This window comes from Chiloscyllium plagiosum, unplaced genomic scaffold, assembly GCF_037043375.1.
Source record: "Chiloscyllium plagiosum isolate Xiang-an unplaced genomic scaffold, Cpla_swu_hap1 HiC_scaffold_8, whole genome shotgun sequence".
Lineage (NCBI taxonomy): Eukaryota > Metazoa > Chordata > Chondrichthyes > Orectolobiformes > Hemiscylliidae > Chiloscyllium > Chiloscyllium plagiosum.
This window is the reverse complement of record NW_028270146.1, coordinates 11,913,298-11,934,699: the sequence shown is the minus strand read 5'-3', so window position 1 is coordinate 11,934,699 and position 21,402 is coordinate 11,913,298. Positions and strand designations below refer to the sequence as shown.

Here is a 21,402-nt window from a genome sequence, read left to right as displayed (position 1 = left end):
TGACAAGTGGGATATCTATGATGAGAGATGAATTCTCAGTTTCCTTTCCACGAGCAGTGTTGTTTGACCCAAGAACCAACAAAAATGTTCATAACAACCAGTGCTGCTGGATATCAGAGAAAGGGAATGGCAGGACTTAAGTTTTTGAGCAATTCTCTTCATTACCACTTAACATTTTGACACAAGTGTATTTGCATGCCACACATTGAAGGTAAGATGATGATTGGTACTGACCATTATACGGAGATGGCTCACCTTTGCTGGGCTTCTCCTCAGTGGTATTCGCCAGCAAGGGGGCAGTCAGAACATGCATGCAGTGCTTGTAAAAGAAACTCAGGAATTCCGTCTTCTCTGTTTTCTGCACAAAATAATGCATCTTAATTTAGACTTCCTTGCTTTCAGAATGGTGCGTTACTAACAGGGACTACAATTTAATTATCATTTATTAATATTTTAGTACAAATGCAATTACTGTCTAAGAAGCAGAACCTGATATGAAGCTGGTCAGAGAATATTTTATACCTATTAAAACAGATAGTCACAGTGTGGCAAAACAGTGATGGGTTTTGTACTTCCAATCTGGACTATGTTTGGACATGTGACTTATTGCACCACTACTTGGGTGATACACCAGTAATTAATTTTCTGTTAGTGCAAAGATCTCAAAAAAAGTAAGGAATGTAAATAAGCACTCATGAGAAGAGAAATGAATCACACATCAGTGGCCCTCTAACATCTACATTAATGTTTGAATCTATTCCCCACACACTTTCAAATTTGAAGACAACTTTCTACACTTTTAGCAAGGGGATATACCAGAATAAAATTACTTCAATTGGGATGTAATTTGCTCAATTAGTACTCTTACGTGTGAAAAGCCAAAGACCTATCTTTCAATTTAAGTTCTCTTCAGTTTAGGGCAGAGTACATAGCTGCTCTTAAATCACTAAATCGCCAGATTAACATAAAATGGCTCTGTAGAATGCAAAAAAAATCTCACTAATGCCTTTCTTACATTGGGAATAATGAACATTTCTAAGACAGTCTTGTATCCACTTGTGTGGCGTGGCTTATCCACTTTGGTAACAGGAATGGAGAATCAGAATATTTCTTGATAGGTGAAAGATTGGGAAGTGTCGATGTCCAAGAATATTGGTTACATTTCACACGCATATCACTGAAAAGCAGCACACAGTTGCAGCAAGCAATTAAGGTGGCAAATGGTAAAGTTAAGTGCAGAAGTAAAGATATCCTACTTCAATTGCATAGAACTTGGGAGAGATCACACCTGGGGTTTTGTAAAGTTTTGGCTCCCTTATCCAAGGGAGATTAGACTTACCACAGAGGGAGTGCAGACTAAGTTTTATGAAGCTGAATTATTCTATTTGGAGACATTGAAGAAACTGGGTCTGTATTATTTAGAGATTAGCTGAATGAGAGATGATTTCATGAACCTTACAAAACTCTTAAAGGACTAGACAGGGTGGTTGGAGAAAGGAAGATTCCACTGGTTGGGAGGGCTAATATGAGCCTGAGAAAAAGAGGAAAGCCACTAGGGACTTAGATGAGGAATTTCTTCACTCAGAAAGTAGGTCCTAACCCTAGAAAGCTCTGAAAGTTCAGTCACTTTGCGAGTTTAAGGCAAAATTCAATAGGTTTCCACAAACGAATGACTTCAAGATGTTGCAGAAAAATGGCTTCGAGATAGATGATCAGCCATGATCTAGAATGGAGGAGCTGATTCAAAATCTTGAATGGCCTACTCCTGTTCCTAGTTTCTCGTCTTCATTTCAAACTCAGCAAGTGGACCAATACAGACTTGGGTCTACTATATAATAAAATATCACGTAATGTAGCGCATTTATTATTTCATGAGATATGGTTCCTGGTGGCAAGGCCAGCATTTATTGCTCATCTCTAACTGCCCCTGACAAGGCAGTGATGAGCTTAGAACATAGAAAAGTACAGCACAGAACAGGCCCTTTGGCCCACGATGTGCCGAGGTTTAATCCTCATGTAAAATATAGTAACTTAACCTACGCACCCCTCAACTCACTGCTATCCTTGTGCATGTCCAACAGTCGCTTAAATGCCCCCAGTGACTCTGCTTCCACCCCACAGCTGGCAACGCATTCCATGCATTCACAACTCTCTGCGTAAAGAACCTACCTCTGACATGTCCTTTATACCTTCCTCCTAATATCTTCAAACTATGACTCCTCGTACCAGTCAATCGTGTCCTGGGGAAAAGTCTCTGGCTATTGACTCTATCTATTCCACTTCATTATTTTGTACACCTTGATCAGGTCTACTCTCTTCCTCCTTCTCTCCAGAAAGAAAAGTCTGAGCTTATTCAATCTTTCTTCATAAGGCAAGCCCTCCAGTCCAGGCAGCATCCTGGTAAACCTTCTTTGCACCCTCTCCAAAGCCTCTGTATCTTTCCTATAGTAGGGCGACCAGAACTGGACACAATATTCCAAGTGTGGCCGCACCAGGGACTTGTAGAGCTGCAGCAAAACCTCGCGGCTCTTAAACTTGACACCTGTTAATGAAAACCAAAACACCATATGCTTTCTTAACAACCCTACCCACTTGGGTGGCAACTTTGAAGGATCTATGTACTTGCATTCCCTGATCCCTCTGTTTCTCCACAATGCCAAGAATGTTGTCTTTAATCCTATATTCAGCATTCGAGTTTGACCTTACAAAATGCATCACTTCGCATTTATCCAGGTTGAACTCCATCTGCCATTTCTCAGCCCAGCTCTGCATCCTGTCTATGTCGCGCTGCAGCCTGCAGTAGCCCTCTACACTATCGACGACACCTCCAACCTTTGTGTTATCTGCAAATTTACTAACCCATCCCTCAATCTTCTCATCCAAGTCATTTATAAAAACTACAAAGAGCAGAGGCCCAAGAACAGAGCCCTGTGGGACCTCACTCAACACTGACCTCCAGACAGAATACTTTCCATCTACAACCACTCTCTGCCTTGTCAACCAACCAATTCTGAATCCAGTTAGCCAAATCTCCCTGTATCCCATACTTCCTGACTTTATGAATGAGCCTACCATGGGGAACCTTATCGAATGTGTTGCTGAAATCCATATACACCATGTCTACTGCTTGACCGTCGTTGACATGTCTTGACATCTCCTCGAAGAACTCAATAAGATTTGTGAGGCATGACCTGCCCCTCACAAAGTCACGCTGACTGCCTTTAATCACACTATGCTTTGCCAAATAGTCATAAATCCTATCCCTCAGAATTCTTTCCAAAACTTTGCTGACCACAGATGTAAGACTGACTGGTCTGTAATTGCCATGGATTTCCCTTTTACCCTTCGTGAAAAGAAAAACAACATTCGCCTCCTTCCAATTCTCCGGTACGACTCCTGTGGAGAGGGAGGAGGCAAATATCCTCGCCAGCGGCTTAGCAACCTCTTTTTCTCACTTCCCGGAGCAGTCTAGGATAAATCTGGTCTGGCCCTGGGGATTTATCAATCTTAATGTTTTCCAAAATTTCTAGCACATCAACTTCATCAATCTTGATTTGGTCAAGACTGTATCCCAGCTCCTTGAAGTTTTCATTTACAATAAGTTCCCTTTCCTTGGTGAAAACCAAAGCAAAAATCTCATTTAGGGCTTCCCCTATCTGCTCAGACTCCATGCACAAGTTCCATACGCTATCTCTGATCGGCCCTACCTTTTCCCTGATCATTCTCTTATTCCTCACGTATGAGTAAAATGCCTTTGGGTTCTCCATAAACCTTCTTGCCAAGGATTAGGGAGAACCAATAATAATAGGATGTTAATAGTAGGGGATTTTAACTTTACAAATATAGACTGGGACTGCCACAGTGTTAAGGGCTTGGATAAGAGAGGAATCTGTTAAGTGTGCAGAACAAAATTTTCTAATTCAATATTTGGACGTACCTGCTAGAAATGGAGCAAAACTCGACCTATTGTTGGGAAATAAGGCAGGGCAGGTGACTGAAGTGTCAGTGGGGAAAGCACTTTGGGGTCAGTGATCATAACTCTGTTAGTTTCAAAATAGTGATGGAAAAGGACAGACTGGATCTAAACATTAAAGTTCTAAACCAGAGGACAGCCAATTTTGACGGTATTAGGCAAGAACTTTCAAAAGTTGATTGAGGGAGGATATTGGCAGGTAAAGGAACTGCTGGGAAGTGGGAAGCCTTCAAAATAAGATAATGAGAGTTCAGAGGCAGAGTGCTCCCGAGAAGGTGAAGGATAAGGCTGGTGGGTGTAAGCAATGCTGGATGACTAGAGAAATTGACGTTTTTGTCAAGAGAAAGAAGGTAGCAGATGCCAGACAGGGATAGCAGGGATTGAGTGAACCTCTAGAACAGTATAAAGGCTGTAGAAGCATAGTTAAGAGGGAAATCAGGATGGCAAATAGGGTTAAGGAGAATCCAAAGGGATTCTGAAAATACATTAATGACAAAGAGCAACCGAGGGAGAGAACAAGGCCCCTCAAAGATCAGCAAGACCACCTATGTGTGGAACCGCGGGGAGATACTAAACAAGTATTTTGCATCAGTATTTACTGTGGAAGAGGAGACGGATTCTACAGAAATTGGGGAAATAAATAGCGACACCTTGAAAAATATCCATACTACAAAAGGTGCTGGTGGCGCCTTAAAACACACACAGAGGTGGATAAATCTCCGGGACCTGATCAGGTGTACCCTAGAACTTTGTGGGAAGCTACGGAAGTGATCGTGAGGCCCGTTGCTGAGATATTTGTATCATCAATAGCTACAGGTTAGGTGCTGGAAAACTGGAGGTTGGTTAACATGGTGTCACTATTCAAGAAAGGTGGTGAGGAAAAGCCAGGGAACTATATACCGTTGAGCCTGACATCAGTGGTGGGCAAGTTATGAAGGGAACCCTGAGGGACAGGTTTTATATGTATTTGGAAAGCTAAGAAGTGATTAGGGATAGTCAACATGTGCTTGAGAAATCATGTCTCACTAACTGAGTTTTTTGAAGAGGTGAAGGAGTGATGAAGGCAGAGCAGTGGACATGTTCTATATGGACTGCAGTAAGGCATTTGACAAGGTCCTGCACATTAGACTGAATGGTATACAGTGAGAATTAGCCATTTAGATACAGAACCAGCTCAAAAGTATGAGACAAAGGGCGGTAGTGGAGGGCTGCTTTTCAAACTGGAGGCCTGTGACCAGCTGAGTGCCATAAAGATCAGTACTGGGTCCACTGCTTTTTGTCATTTATATAAATGATTTGGATGCGAACACAGGAGATATGGTTAAAAAGTTTGCAGATGACACCAAAATTGGTGGTGTAGTGGACAACCAAGAAGGTTACCTCGAGGTACAATGGCACCTTGATCAGATAGGCAAGTAGGCCAATATACTTAATGGTAAGGTCCTGGGGAGAGTCGCTGAACAAAGGGAGCTTGGATTGCAGGTTCACAGTTCTTTGAAAGTAGAGCCGCAGGTAGTTAGGACAGTGAAGGTGACATTTGGTATGCTTGCCTTTACTGGTCGTTGCATTGAATATAGGAGCTGGGAGGTCATGTTGCGAATGTACAGGACATTAGTCAGACCCCTTTGCATGCATTTCTCGTCTCCCTGCTATAAGGAAGGAAGTTGTGAATTCTGAAACGGCTCAGAAAAGATTTATCGGGATGTTGCCAGGTAGGAGGGTTTGAGGGAGATGCTGAATAGTCTGGGGCTTTTTTCCCCTGAAACATTGGAGACTGAGGGGTAACCTTATAAAATCATGAAGGGGCATAGACAGGGTGAATAACCGGGGTTTTTTCCTCAGGGTAGCAGAGTCCAAAACTAAAGGGCATAGGTTTAAGGTGAGACAGGAAAGATTTAAATAGGACCTAAGGGACAACTTTTTCCACAGAGAGTGGTGCATGTATAGAATGAGCTACCAGACAAAATGGTGGAGGTTGGTACAATTACAACATTTAAAAGGCATCTGGATGGGTAAATGAATAGGAATGGTTGAGAGGGATATAGGCTGTGCTGGCAAATGGGACTAGATTGATTTTGGATATGTGGTTCGCATGGACCAGTTGGGCTGAAGGGTCTGTTTCCATGCTGTACAGCTGCATGATTCTGTGACTCTATGAGCTGCATTGGGACATCTCTAAAGTAAAAGTACCCTCCTTCCTATTTCTCTTCCTGGACTTTAAAACCCAACTTTCTCACCTTCCCCATTGCTCTTGTTCACTTTTCTAAGTTGCCATAACCTTGCGTGACCAATGCTCTAGCTTACTTGAAGCTGGTGTTTCACTGGTACTGGTCTCCTGGGACTGCTGCCAGGTTTTTGGTGGTTCTGAGACAGTTGGAGCTGCTAGCTGTTCTGAATGGCTAGCACTTGTGGAGGGTGGGATCTCCTCACACTATGGGGACGAAATCACACACTGTCCTTGGTGAGTCACTTTAACTAGATTAAGATTTGATGATCTTTAAAGGGTTAAGCAGTCTGCTCCATTCTAAAGTTCTGACCCTAGTCATTGGAACAGTAAGACTGAAAGGAGGGAGAGGGATTTACTGGTTGACGAATGGGAGCTCCTTCGGAGCTGATGTAATTCAGCCCAAATGATGTGCAAGTTAGGTGGATTGGCTATGCTAAATTGCACATAGTGTTCATGGATGTGTAGATTAAGTATGATAGCCATGGGAAATACATGGGTTAGAGGGTAGGGGAATGGGTCTGGATGGCATGCTCTTTGGAGAGTTGGTGTGGACTCATTGGGTTGATTGGCCTGCTTCCACATTGAAGGAATTCTCAGATTCTAAAATAAAACCACCTCTCATTAGTCCTTTGAGGCAAAGGTGTTCATGCCCATTGACCGAAGAGTTTATTGGGTTTCAGTGGTTTCACTAATGCTTGCTAAGGCCCATTTGAAAGCCTGTGAAGATAGGGCTGAATGCTACACGTGGTTGAGCTTTGAATGAGTTCTTCTCTTGCGATTTCCTCTCTTAAGTGCTTACTCCTGCCTCTGCACTGAAGGAGGCAAGACTATCTAACATTTAAAAAAAACATTCATTCACAGGATGTGAGCATCGCTGGCTAGTCCAGCATTTATCGCCCATCCCGAATGGCCCAGGAAGCAGTTAAAAGTGAACCACATTGCTATGGGTCTGGAGTCACATGAAGGCCAGACCATGTCAAGACAATAAATTCCTTCCCTCAAGGACATTCCTGAACAAGATGCAGTCTTCTGATAATCAACAATGGCTTCATGGTCATTGTTAGACTCTTATTTCTAGATTTTCTTTCTCATTGAATTCAAATTCCATCATGTACCAAGGCAGGATTCAAGCCTGGGATCCCAGAAATCCTGGGATCCAGGGTTTCCAAATTAATAGTCTTGCAATAATACCATGAGGCTATCGCCTCCCATGGTCTTTTCCTTTGGTTGTGTCAGATGCAGTGATCTTAGGCAAGATTAAGGAAACTGGAAAGCTTAAACCAAAATTTTAAGAATGTCCTTGTAAAGCTTCTGTTGATCACCATGAGGTCAACAGCTCAAGCTTTCCATAGCTAATTCACTTTATGTGACAGGCCGGCATTCTTGCAGCCCATTTCAGTTGTGACTCCCTGAATATTGAGTTTATTCCCAAAATGTTGATTCTCCTGCTCCTCGGACGCAGCTGGACCTGCTGTGCCTTTCTGGCGCTACCCTTTTTGACTGACTCTTCAGCATCTGCAATCCTCACTTTCTTGTGAACTGCTTGAATTCAAAACACTATTGTTGTCTCCCCTCTACACATTGGCTTTAAGTGTTACTACAGTACTAAAGATTTCTAACAGTGGAAGCAGAATCAGGAGGTTTGCAATATATTTAAAGCAGGAAGTGGGAGATAAAAGAAAGCAACAGAACGTGAGACAACTAAACAGAAAAACTGAGATAGACCAAGGAACTTCTTAATAATAGAAGAGGATAAATAATTCAGGCCTTATGAGCTTGTTTCACCGAACAACAGAGTTTACCACTGCTTAACTCTCCAAGTTTTTTAAAAAAATAAATGATGCCAACTTCGCATGTTTTCACACCTGAGACCCAATTTGCCTTTCCTTCTATTACAGTGTTAGTTCTGAGGATAGCCAAAATGATGCTCACAATCATCCTCTCAGAGAATTGATTTATTTCAGGATACATAATTTTAAAGTGTATATTTTCTTACAATTAACATTCCAGGGACACCATTGTTTTTGGAATTTATGTTAGATGGCATGCATTAAAAATCTTTCTCCAATGGTTGGGTATAAAGTCCAGCAGGGATTTCAATCCATTGGGAAAAACACAGACAGCAATTTAAGTAGTTATAACATGCAGTATAATACATGGTATTCTTAACGTAATGAGTGAATAAATTAACTCCTCAGTGGATAGATGCAGAAGTCTTTCACAGCTGAACAACCCTGTGGAGAATTACGGGTGCACTTTTGCACTAAACCCTAAGCACATACTGTATATTTAAAAGAAGTACCTCAATGTCTTGACTCAATGTCTCAAAGGAATTGTTTTAAGAGAGACAAAATAATCTAATTTATCTGCCATAGCCTTCTGAAACTATGTCAGTGCAAAGAGGAGCTATCAATATTAAACCTCTCATGGAATCAAGAAACATCAGGTGCAGGCAAAGTTGAACCGAGGAAGGAGATCAGCCACATCTGCAAGAAGTGATGGGACAGACTCAAGGGACATACATGTGCACTCTCTCTGTTCCTCTTGCTTAGTTCAAGAAAAAGGAGACATATGTCAGATACAGAAAGCTGGGATCAAGTGCATCTCATGAAACGTATAGGTAGGGTAAGGCATATTTAAGAGGGAAATCAGAAGGACAAAAAGGGGATAGAAGATAACCTTGGCAGATCAGGTTAAGGAGAATCCAAGAGATTCTACAAGTACATTAAAGGCAAAAGAGCAACTGGGGGAGGCAAGGTTAGTTAAGTTTGCAGATGAAACCAAATTGGTGGTATAGTGGACAGTAAAGGAGTTTAACTAAGAATACAACTGGATTTTGATCTGTTGGGCCAATGAGTGGCAGATGGAGTTTAACTTACCATAATGCAACACCTCGCATTTATCTAAGATGAACAATGTCAGGACTGACACAGTTAATGGTCAGGCCCTGGGTAGTGTTTTTGAACAGAGTGACCTTGAGGTTCAGGTACATACTTCTTTAAAAGTGTTGTCATAGGTAGACAGGGTGGCATTGAGCGCACCTACTATCATCGCTCAGATCAGTGGATATAGGAATTGGAAAGTCACGTTGTGGTTGTTTAAGATATTGTTCTCAATTCTGGTCACCTTTCATAGATCCTTTGAAAAGCTGGTGGCACTATCCTCACTGACCTCAACATTTTTGGATATTGGACAATTAAATAAAATAATAGAGAAGGGGCACAATTTGCTTTTATCCTTGGGCTTTTGTTTCACTATTAAAAAAAGTGCCTGCATGCTTATACAGTTTAACAATCATTTGTATCTGAAATTTGATTTTACAGCACTGAGACCTATTAAGTCAGATTTCTTTTTCTTTGGAAAACATTTTTATTTGTGAAAAAGTCTGAATTTAAGTACGAACAAGCAGAAGTAGAAGTTTCAGCCAGAAATATTAAAACCTCCTAACCTAGAATCAATGTTAAAGGAAAGGACTTCAACAGCAAAGAGCGAGGTCAGATATCTAGAGTAAGCAAGGCACATCTCAGCATTCTAATGTATTATTTAGTAGGAAAATACATTGCCCATTTACATTTGAGCATAACCTGCACTCAATAACTTTGAAATGGCAAATCAAAACTGGAGAAGTATTGCGCTACAGGGCTCAGATTAATGGTTGCAATTGTGCATCTGTTTGAACGAATAAAGATTCTGCAGTTGGACTATCAGTGATTGCACTGTAGAGGATGCAGAAGAGATTCACCAAGATTTAAAATTCCCAACAGCGTGGAAACAGGCCCTTCGGCCCAGCAAGTCCACATTGACCCTCCAAACAGCAACCCACCCAGACCTATTCCCTTATATTTCCCCGTGACTAATGCACCTAACCTACATATTCCTGGATACTGTGGGCAATTTAACATGGCCAATTCACCTAACCTGCACATCTTTGGATTGTGAGAAGAAACCAGAGCACATGGAGGAAACCCATGTAGACACAGGGAGAATGTGCAAACTCCACACAGACAGTTGCCAGAGGCTGAAATCAAACCTGGGTCCCTGGTGCTGTGTGGCAGCAGTGCTAATCACTGAGCCATCGTGCCACCCCAAAGGATGTGGCCTGGCAGGAAAAAATGCAGTTATGAGGAGAGACTAAATACACTGGATTTTTTTGTCTTGGAGCAGAAGAGGCTGAGTGGGGAATCCAATTAAGGAATACAAAATTATGAGAAGCATGGACAGTGTAGAGTGTGAGAATCTCTTCCCCATACCTGACATGTCTAAGACCAGAGGGTATACGTTTAAGGTGAAGAGCAAATGATTTAGAGTCGGTCTGGGGAAAAAGGTTTTCACCTAGAGGTTGGTAGATATATAGAATGTGCTGCCTAAGAGGGTAGTGATGGCAGGGACTCTCTTTATATTTAAGAAATATCTACTTAAGTACTTAAAATGCCGGTACATAGTCGGCTATGGACTAAGTGCAGGTAAATGACATTAGTGTAGTTTGATGTTTGTTGGTCAAAATAACGTGGGCAGAGGGGCCTTTTTCTATGCTGTGTGATTCAATGACTATGATTCTATTTCCAGATTAAATTATTCAGATTCTAATCAAACTTGTGAATGGTAAACAGCCACCCAGCTCAGAGGACACACTTCTCAAGAAATTGCCTAATGCTTTCTTTAATACTCCACTCAAAGTCATACAAGTCTACAAAGGCTTGCGAGTACAAACACAGTGACAGAAAGGTACAGCACTGAAAAATACCCTTTGGTCCAACTCGTCCATGCCGACCAGATACCCCAACCTAATCTAGTCCCATTTGCCAGCGCTTGGCCCATATGCCTCTAAACCCTTCCTATTCAAATACACATCCAGGTGCCTTTTAAATGTTGCAATTGTACCAGCCACCACCACTTCCTCTGGCAGCTCATTCCATACACGCAACACCCTCTGAGTGAAAAAGTTGCCCCTTAGGTCTCTTTTATATCTTTTCCCCCTCCCCCCCACCCTAAACCTATGCCCTCGAGTTATGGACTCCCCCACCCCAGGGAAAAGACTTTGTCTATTTATCCTGTCCATGCCCCTCATAATTTTATAAAATTCTAAGAGATCACCCCTCAGCCTTCGATGCTCCAGGGAAAACAGCCTCAGCCTACTTAGCCTCTCCTTATAGCTCAAATCCTCCAACCCTGGCAACAACCTTGTAAATCTTTCTGAACCCTTTCAAGTTTTATAACATCTTTCCAATAGGAAGGAGACCAGAACTGTACACAATATTCCAAAAATGACCTAACCAATGTCCTGTATAGCCGCAACAAGACCTCCCAACGCCTTTACTCAAATAAAGGAAAGCATATTGTGGAGTTTGCACGTTCTCCCTGTGTCTGCGTGGGTTTCCTCCGGGTGCTCCGGTTTCCTCCCACAGTCCAAAGATGTGCAGGTCAGGCGAATTGGCCATGCTAAATTGCCCATAGTGTTAGGTAAGGGGTAAATGTAGGGGTATGGGTGGGTTGCACGTCGGCAGGGCGGTGTGGACCTTTTGGGCCGAAGGACCTGTTTCCACACTGTAAGTAATCTAATCTAATCTAATACCAAATGCCTTCTTCACTATCCTATCGACCTGCGACTCCACTTTCAAGGAGCTATGAACTTGCACTCCAAGGTCTCTTTGCTCAGCAACACTCCCTAGGACCTTACCATTAAGTGTATAAAGTCCTGTTAAGATTTGCTTTCCCAAAATGCAGCACCTCGCATTTATCTGAATTAAACTCCATCTGCCACTTCTCAGCCCATTAGCCCATCTGATCAAGAATCTGTTGTAATCTGAGGTAACCTTCTTCACTGTCCACTATACCTCCAATTTTGGTGTCATCTGGAAACTTACTTACTATACCTCCTATGTTCTTATCCAAATGATTTATATAAATGACAAAAAGTAGTGGACCCAACAACAATCCTTGTGGCATTCCACTGGTTACAGGCCTCCAGTCTGAAAAACTCTCCACCAAAGGTCTTCTACCTTCGAGCCAGTTCTGTATCCAAATGGCCAGTTCTCCCTGTATTCCATGAGAGCTAACCTAGCTAACCAGTCTTCCATGGGGAACCTTGTCAAATGCCTTACTGAAGTCCATATAGCCAGGTGCCAACTTGCAGACACCTCCTCCTCCTAGATCTTGACCTTGCCTCCCACCACCAAACCATCATCTCCCAGACCATCCACAACCTCATCACCTCTGGGGATCTCCCATCCACAGCCTCCAACCTCATTGCCTGTGAAGCCCGCACTGGCCGATTCTACCTCCTTCCTAAGATTCACAAACCTGACTGCCCTGATGACCCATTGTCTCAGCTTCTGCCTGTTCCACCGAACTAATCTCTTCCTACTTCGACACCGTCCTGGCCCCCTTAGTCCAGGAACTCCCCACTACGTTTGGGACACCACCTATGCACTTCACCTCCGCCAAGACTTTCGTTTCCCCAGCCCCCAACACCTCATCTTCACCATGGACATCCAGTCCCTGTACACATCGATCCGCCATGACGAAGGTCTCCAAGCCCTCAGTTTCTTCCTCTCACGCCATCCCAACCAGTACCCTTCCACTGACACCCTCATCCGCCTAACTGAACTGGTCCTCATCCTCAACAACTTCTCACTTCCACTTCCTCCAAACCAAAGGGGTAGCCATGGGCACCCGCATGGGACCCAGCTACGTCTGACTGTTTATTGGATACTCGGAACAGTCCATCTTCTGCAGTTACACCGGTACCACTCCCCACCTGTTCCTACGCTACCTTGATGACTGTATTGACACTGCTTAGTGTTCCCATGAGAAGGTTGAATAGTTCATCAGCTTCACCAACACTTTCCACCCTGATCTCCAATTTACCTGGACCATCTCGGACACCTCCCTCCCCTTCCTGGACCTCTCCATCACTGTCTCTGGCGACCGACTAACCATACAGACATACACTACAAGCCCACCAAATCCCACAGCTACCGAGACTACACCTCCTCCTACCCAACACCTCCTCCTACCCTACATCTCCTGTAAAAACACTATCCCTTATTCCCAATTCTGCTGCTTCCACCTCATCTGTTCTCAGGATGACCAATTCCTTCTCAAATGGTCCTAGATGGCCTCTTTCTTCCATTATCACAACTTCCCTTCCCACGCGGGTGACGATGCCCTTCAGCACATCTCCTCCACTTTACACACCACTGTCCTTGAACCCCACTGATCCTCACCTTCCACCACACCGACCTCCGCATACATCGCATCATCCTCTGCCACCTCCAAATGTACCCCACCACCAAAGATATATTTCCCTCCCTATCAGCATTCTGGAGAGATCATTCCCTCTGCGACTCCCTCATCAGGTCCACACCCCACCACCAGCACCCACCCCACTCCTGGCACCTTTCGCTGCCACCACAGGAAGTGCAAAACCTGTGCCCACACCACTCCCCTCACCTCTGTCCAAGGCCCCAAAGGATCCTTCCACACCCATCAGAAATTTACCCTGTACCTCTGCCAATGTCATCTAACACATCCATTGCACCTGGTGTGGTCTCCTCTACATCAGGGAGACAAGATGTCTTCTTGTGGATCCTTTCAGAGAACATCTCTGGGACATCCGCACCCACCAACCCCATCGCCCCATGACTGAACACTTCAACTGCTCCTCCCACTCCATCGAGGACATGCAGGTCCTAGGCCTCCTCCAACGCCCCCCACAACATTATCCCACCCCGAAGTCTCCAACTCGGCACCGCCATCCAGACCTGTCCATCATTCCCCCCTCTGACCTATCATCTTCTCCCTCACCATCTACCTATCATTTTCTCAGCTACCTTCCCCCCAACCCCACCCACCTCCCATTTATCTCTCAGCCGCGGTCCACAAGCCTCATTCCTGACGAAGGGCTTTTGCCCGAAACATCGATTCTCCTGCTCCTCAGATACTGCCTTACCTGCTGCGCTTTCCCAGCAACACGCTTTCGTCTCTGATCCCCAGAATCTGCAGTCCTCACTTTCTCCATATAGATCACGTCCAGTGCTCTGCCCTCATCAAACCTCTTTGTTACTTTCTCAAAAAACTCAATCAAGTTCGTGAGACATGATTTCCCACGCACAAAGCCATGTTGACTATCCCTAATCAGTCCTTGTCATTCCAAATACGTCTAGATCCTGTCCCTCAGGATTCCCTCCAACAACTTGCCCACCACTGACGTCAGGTTCACCGGTCTATAGTTCCCTGGCTTTTCCTTACCACCTTTCTTAAAAATAGTACCACGTTACCCAACCTCAAGTCTTCTAGCACCTCACCTGTGACTATCAACGATACATATATCTCAGCAAGGGGTCCAGCAATCACTTCCCTAGCTTCTCCGAGTTCTAGGGTACACTTGATCAGGTCCTGGGGATTAATCCACCTTTATGCATTTCAAGACATCCAGCATTTCCTCCTCTGTAATATGGACATGTTTCAAGATGTCACCATCTATTTCCCCACATTCTATATCTCAATTACAATTCAATTTCTATAATTTTCCACATGTATCAATACATAAACCAGGATAGCCCATAAACCAGCAATGAGAAAGAACTTTTCAGTCGGGGAAGTGCAATCAAAAACAGAGAGAAAGCAGCAAAGTGACAGGACTGAAGGAGGGAATCTGGTGGTTGGAGGCTGAGTAAGGACTTGAAAAGCTTCTGTTAGTACTGGTGTTCAGCATTCAACAGATGATGATGTTGAATATCAAAGTAAAGCTGGGAAAAGACAAGTAGAGGTCTCAATGAAAGAATATGTATTGATCCTTTGGGGATCTTTCCTCTTGATTTGTGTCTCAGCGTGTAGCACCCTCATTTCAGAATCGCAAGGTTGCGGCTTTAAGCACTTGAGCAATACACAGAACACAACAGTACCGCGGGATGGCTCCTCAGGGATATCATCTTCCTTTTGAGACAATAAATTGAGGCTTCCTCTGATCTTTCAGGAGGGCATGAAATAGGTTATGGCTTTATTTCAAAGAATAAGAGGGGAGCCTGCTCCCTATGCTCGCCAGATTTATCTTTCAACTGTAATTACAAAAAATAGATAACTGGTCATTATCACTTTGCTGTTTGTGGAATTTGACTTTGCACAAACTGGTTACTGTGCTTCCTAATGTAATGTGATGGAACAATATTGCAACACTGACTAATCATTTACTTTAAAAGTGTGATATCCCAAAGGTTGCAAAAGTTTCTATATCAATCAAGACTTTCTACCCTGTGGACCATGGCAAGAAAGGTAATCCAGATATAGACTGGATACACACACGTGTGCATTACCACAAAGAACTAGGCATCCTTGGTATGTGAAGGATGGTAACCTTTGATGAAGTTTGGCTTCAACAAAATTATACCTTAAGGCTTTCTGGTAGACAGACAGGTAGTTGCTCATGTTTAAGGACAAATTACAACAATGTTAGTAAAGGAAACATTCAGTGGAGGAAACAGAAGATTTATAGCTCAGGCTGAGGTTCAGGTTGTAACTTTGCTCGCTGAGCTGCAAGGTTTGCTTTCAGACGTTTCGTCACCATACTAGGTAACATCACTAATGAGCATCCGGTGAAGCGCTGGTATTATGTCCTACTTTTTAGTTGTGTGTCTTGGTCTCCTAAGATGTCATTTCCAGTTCTTTTTCTCAAAGGATGGTAGATGGAGTCCAAATCGATATGTTTTTTGATGGAGTTCCGGTTAGATGTTATACAGGTCAAAATGTTTTACATACAGATGAAGGAGGACATCACTTCGACAGTGACAACACATCCATCCCAGAACAAGCTAAACAGAGACATGCATGGGAATTCCTAGAAGCTTGGCATTCTAACTGGAGCACCATCAATAAACACATTGATTTGGACCCCATCTACCATCCTGAGAAGAACTGGAAATGATATCACCCACCTTAAGAGACCAAAACACAAATAGAAAGCGGGACATAACACCAACGTTTCACCGGAGGGTCACTGATGATGTTACCTAGTATGGTGACAAAACATCTGAAAACAAACCTTCCAGTTCAGCGAGCAAACTTACAACCTGAAACAGCCCATTCAGGATGTCGTCAAGCATGCCAAGGTTCAATGCCCCTAGACTTAGCTAGAAGTACTGACTGGAAAGGCTGATGGAGTTGACGTTGGAGATGTATAGGATGACGTCTGTATAAAAAAATGTAAATTTGAATTTTATTTATATATAATATATAAATAAATAAAATACATGAAAACAATAGATAATGAATATTGAATACTTGGAAAGTCAAACTCAATTTTAAAAAAAACATACTTACATTGGCTGTGGCCAACATATTCTCAGGGTCAACTAAAGTGCGGAGTAGTCCCATAAGTTGGACTGCACCACCCAGTTCAGGGTCTGGATCACAAATCATATGCTCAATGATGAGATTAATGAGCAAGATATCCTAAAATAAAGTACAGCAATAGTTAAGTTTCAAGTTCAAATCAAGCTATGAACTAATACACGTAATTAAACAATATTCAAGTAGCACAAGCATTCATTGAGTTTTTCCTGTCATTTAACTTCAGGAAGCAGTTTTTACTTGAACATAACACTTTAAAGTGCTGATTTTGGGAATTGTATTCCATGATTCTGTTGCCTGTACAATAATAAAGTTTGCCCCATATAACCAGCTGAACATAAATTCTCTCCAACCACTGTCTTTAATCTGTTCCACAAATTTCTCTCTCGCGTTCCCTCGTAAAAGCTAAACGAGACTATTTCCAAACTTGGTATATTTGACTTAGAGATAAACTTCAATTGCGATGATAAACAATCACTGACTGTCTATTTACAGCTTCATAATACTGCCTCACTCCATCCCTACCTCAGTTAACTTGCTACTGAAACCCTCATCATGCCTTTCAAAATACATACATTCCAAACGGTACAAAAGGTACAGAATGACCAACAGCCTGTAGGAAATTGGAAAAATTAAAGTATCTTTCCAAATAAAACACAGTTCTGCAAAGTCAGGTTAAAGATTGGACAATATAAAAGAAAAGCAAAGAATTACCAGAAAAAAGGGAAAATTAGAAGTAGAAAGCAAGACAGAAACATAAAAATCAAAACTATAAAAGTTTCTCTAAATATTTTAAAACGTTAAATGTGCATTGGTTCCATAGAAATTGAGCCTATTAAATTAATAATGGAAAAGAAGATGGCAAAAGAATTTAATGAATATTTTACATTGGTCTTCATGATAGAACAGTTGATCCCAAGCATTCCTTTTAGTTACAAGATCACTTTTTAAATTTAAGTGCAAGCTAGAATCTACCCAGAAGAAAATACAGAAGAAACAGTTTGCTTTTACAATATAGGATATGAATCTATACCAAATGTATATTAATCTTCATGTTATCCTCTACTGTCAAGAGTTAGTGTGGGTTGCTGGAGGCAGTCAGTGGGTCTGGCGACATCTGAGAAGAAAAATCAGATAACATTTCAGGTCCGGTGCCCTTTCCTCTGGTTTTTCTTCACGAATACTGCCGGACCTGCTGAGCTTTTCCAGCGGCTTCGGTTTCTGTTCCATGTTATTTCAGTCATTTGGTTTGTCTCCAGCACCACCTTATTTTTATTTTTTTGTAATTATCTCACTGCCTCTTTTAATTGGATTATAGGTCATCCCTTTGGTGTCCTTCAGCTATTAACACTATATTCAACTATATTGTTGGTCACCTGCGGAGACTTATTATTTGACAGTCCACTCACACCATTTCTATGATCTTTTGATTTCTCTGCCCTTGAGAGATAAGGTCATAAATTCTGTGCTGCGTGCACTTCCTTCTTACTTCACCTGACGAAGGGAATATGATTTCAAATAAACCTGCTGGATTATAATCAGGTGTCATGCGATTTCTGACTTAGTCCACCTCAGTCTAAAAGCGGCACTTTCACACGTACATTATCTGCCATTGCCTTGACATCTGGCTTGTAATTTGAGACTGCTCATGGTCACAGTCATCAAATGGGTTGCTGGTGCAATACTTGGACTTGATTACAGTCACTTGGAAGAATGCTTGCTTCAAGAGAATCACTGAGTAGCATGTGCTGGATTGCAGTGATTATTTTTCCTGAGTGGCAAGCATTAACTTGTGGGGTACTGCAGGAATCAGTGCTTGAATTCAGTTATTCACAATATAGTTCAATGATTTAGCAGAGATAACTAAAAGTATTATCTTCAAGTTTGCTGACACCACAAAGGTGGGTGAGTGGATGAGTAGTGAGCAGGATGCACAGATGCGTCAGTATGATTTAGCCAAGTTGAGCGGGTGAGCAAATAAATGGTAGATGAAATGCAACATAAATAAATTAATCCGCTTTGGTAGCAAACACAGGAATGCAGATTATTTAATTGGGAAAGGGGGTGCTGCAACGAGCCATAGGTGGCCATGTACATGAGATGCTGAAATCAAGCATGCAAATGTAACAGATAGAGAAAAAGGCTTATACAGTTGTAGAGTCATTGTCATAGAGATATACAGCACAGAAATAGATCCTTTGGTCCAACACGTCCATGCCGACTAGATATCCTATTTAAATATAGTCCCATTTGCCAGCATTTGGCTCATATCCCTCTAAACTCTTCCTATTTATATACCCACCCTGACGCCTTTTAAGTGTTTAATTATATCAACCTCTACCACTTCCTCTGGCAGCTCATTCCATACACACACACACCATCTTCTGCGTGAAAAAGATGTCTCTTTTAAATCTCTCTCCTTAAACCAATGCTCTCTCGTCTTGGACTCCCCGACCCCAGGGAGAAGACATTGTCTATTTAACCATCCATGCCCCTCATGATTTTAGAAATCTCTATAAGGTCACCCCTCAGCCTCTGACACTCCAAGTATGTTAACTTCCATAGCAAGAGAATTTGAGTTCAGGGGCAAGAATGTCTTGCTGCAATTATACAGAGCTTTGGTGAGACCACACTTGGAATATAGTGTGCAGTTTAGATCTCCTTATTGGAGAAGGATATTCTGGCTATAGGAGGAGTACAAAAAGGTTTTACCATCTGATTCTTGGGATAGCAAGACTGTCATATATAAAAATAAAGGACTGGATCAATTATAATGGGGAAATATATGGGACGGGCCTCATAGAAGCTCATAAAATTCTAACAGGACGAGACAGAATAAATGCCAGAATAATGGCCCTGATGACCAGAGAGTCCAGAGACCAGGGTAAAAGTTTAAGAATACAGGGTAAGCCATTTACAGCTGACATGAGGAGGAATTTCTTCAACCAGAGAGTGGCGAACCTTTGGAATTCTCTGCCACAGAAAGCAGTTAAGACCAGGAGACTGAATGTTTTCAAGAAGCTAGATATAGTTCTGAGGATTAAAGGGCACGGGGAAAAAAAACAGGAGCAGGATACTGAGCTGGATGATCAGCCATGATCATACTGAATGGTGGAACGGGTTCAAAAGGGCCTAATGAACTACTACTGCTATTTTGTTACTTTGTTTCATCATTGTTATTAAAGACTTTGAATGCAGAATCAGTAGCCACAGTTATTCTTCGCTAATTACTTTGCCATCTGTAAATGATTTCTTACATTTTGCCAGATTTTGGCAAATGCAGAATGACACTTCAGTGCAGGCCTCACATTTCTGCTTGTTTTGAAACAAAATATAGTGCTGAGCTTCCAATTGGCCTTTAGTTCATCAATTTCCTTTGTCTAATGCAGACCCTTCAAGACAAAACTATCTTGGAATTTACTGTGCATTTTTTTCATTGTTTTATTCCAAATATACCTTCTTACTTATCGACATACTGGTGACATTCAGAGCAAATGGTCTTAGCTTTTACGTAAAGTCATTGAGATATTTGGCACAGAAGCATGCCCTTCAGCTCAATTAGTACATGCTGACCAGGTTTCCCAAGCTAAACTAGTCCCATCTGCCTGTATTGGCCCACATCCCTCTAAACCTTCCCTATCCATTTACCTGTGTAGAGTCAGAGAGTTTACAGTTGTGATCAGAAATTCATTTTCTCATTCCGTGTGGAGTTTGCACATTTTTGGCTTCATTTTAGGTGGTACAGGCTCATCACTTATCATTATTGCTCCAATTTGTAGTATGTGACATCACCTTGCCGCTGGTAATGTAATGTAATGTAAGTCTCTCTTCCAGACCTCAAGAACACCCAGAAAATGGATGCTTTCAAGTAAAGGCATAGGAGGTCACTTCTGTGGTCACAATTTATTGCTGGGGCTCCTAGTTGGCTTGCGTTGCTAATATATTGGATGTGAGGCATGTTAGTGTTCTCTGTAGTTTTTCTTCACCCTAATAGGTAAGCAGCTGAAATGGAAAAAACACTGCAAGTCTACAAAGAACGGGCATAAAAGCGGGACCAGCTGAGCTAATCTTGCAGAGAGTCTGCACGGACATGAACAGCTGAATAGTCTCCAAAGTTTTTAATATAGTAATGTACTGGCTTCACACATCAGTTCATATCATAATTTTTATACATTTGTTTGTACTGCAATGAAAAAACTTGCTTTATGCTGTAATGGTCATTCATCTGGACCAATCAGAAACACAATACTACAAGTTGACAAGCCCTGTTGAGCATGCAATTTTCTCTTGTTTGTGAAGAGGGAATGAGGGTGGGAGGAGAGATCAACTAAGATAGACTCTGCATCTGACAAATTGGTCATGATCTGTTGGGTTTGAGTCAACATTTGGTTGAAGTGAGGTATGTGTTCTTTGATCCAATCTTGGTGCAAATTATTTTTAATTTTTAAATTCAGGGCACAGTGGTTAGCACTGCTGCCTCACAACGCCAGAGACTCGGGTTCAATTCCCGCCTCGGGCGACTGTCTGGGTGGAGTTTTCACATTCTCCCAGTGTCTGCGTGGGTTTCCTCCGGGTGCTCCGGTTTCCTCCCACAGTCCAAAAATGTGCAGGTTAGGTGAATTGGCCATGCTAAATTGCCCATAGTGTTAGGTGAAGGGGTAAATGTAGGGGAATGGGTCTGGTTGGGTTGCTCTTCAGAGGGTCGGTGTGGACTTGTTGGGCCGAAGGGCCTGTTTCCACACTAAGTAATCTAATCTAAACTAATCCAAATTCAACAAACTATATTTTAGGAGGGAATCTCAACAGTTTGCATTATGTATTTTTCAAGCCAAGCCAATCACATTTATTCTGAACT

At 42.3% G+C, this 21,402-nt stretch overlaps 1 protein-coding gene across 3 annotated transcripts in view; it reads right to left on the bottom strand.

The window, feature by feature from the left end:
• ppp4r3a (protein phosphatase 4 regulatory subunit 3A) overlaps positions 1–21,402 on the bottom strand; it is a 138,534-nt gene that overhangs the window by 16,680 nt on the left and 100,452 nt on the right. For 2 of the 3 annotated variants that reach the window (XM_043696929.2, XM_043696926.2), the window contains exons 8-9: positions 16,518–16,649; positions 235–358 (exon numbers count right to left, since the gene is read on the bottom strand). In XM_043696929.2, the coding sequence (XP_043552864.1) occupies positions 235–358; positions 16,518–16,649 (256 nt within the window). The remainder of the gene's footprint in view (positions 1–234; positions 359–16,517; positions 16,650–21,402) is intronic. The other variant, XM_043696928.2, reaches the window with a different exon arrangement.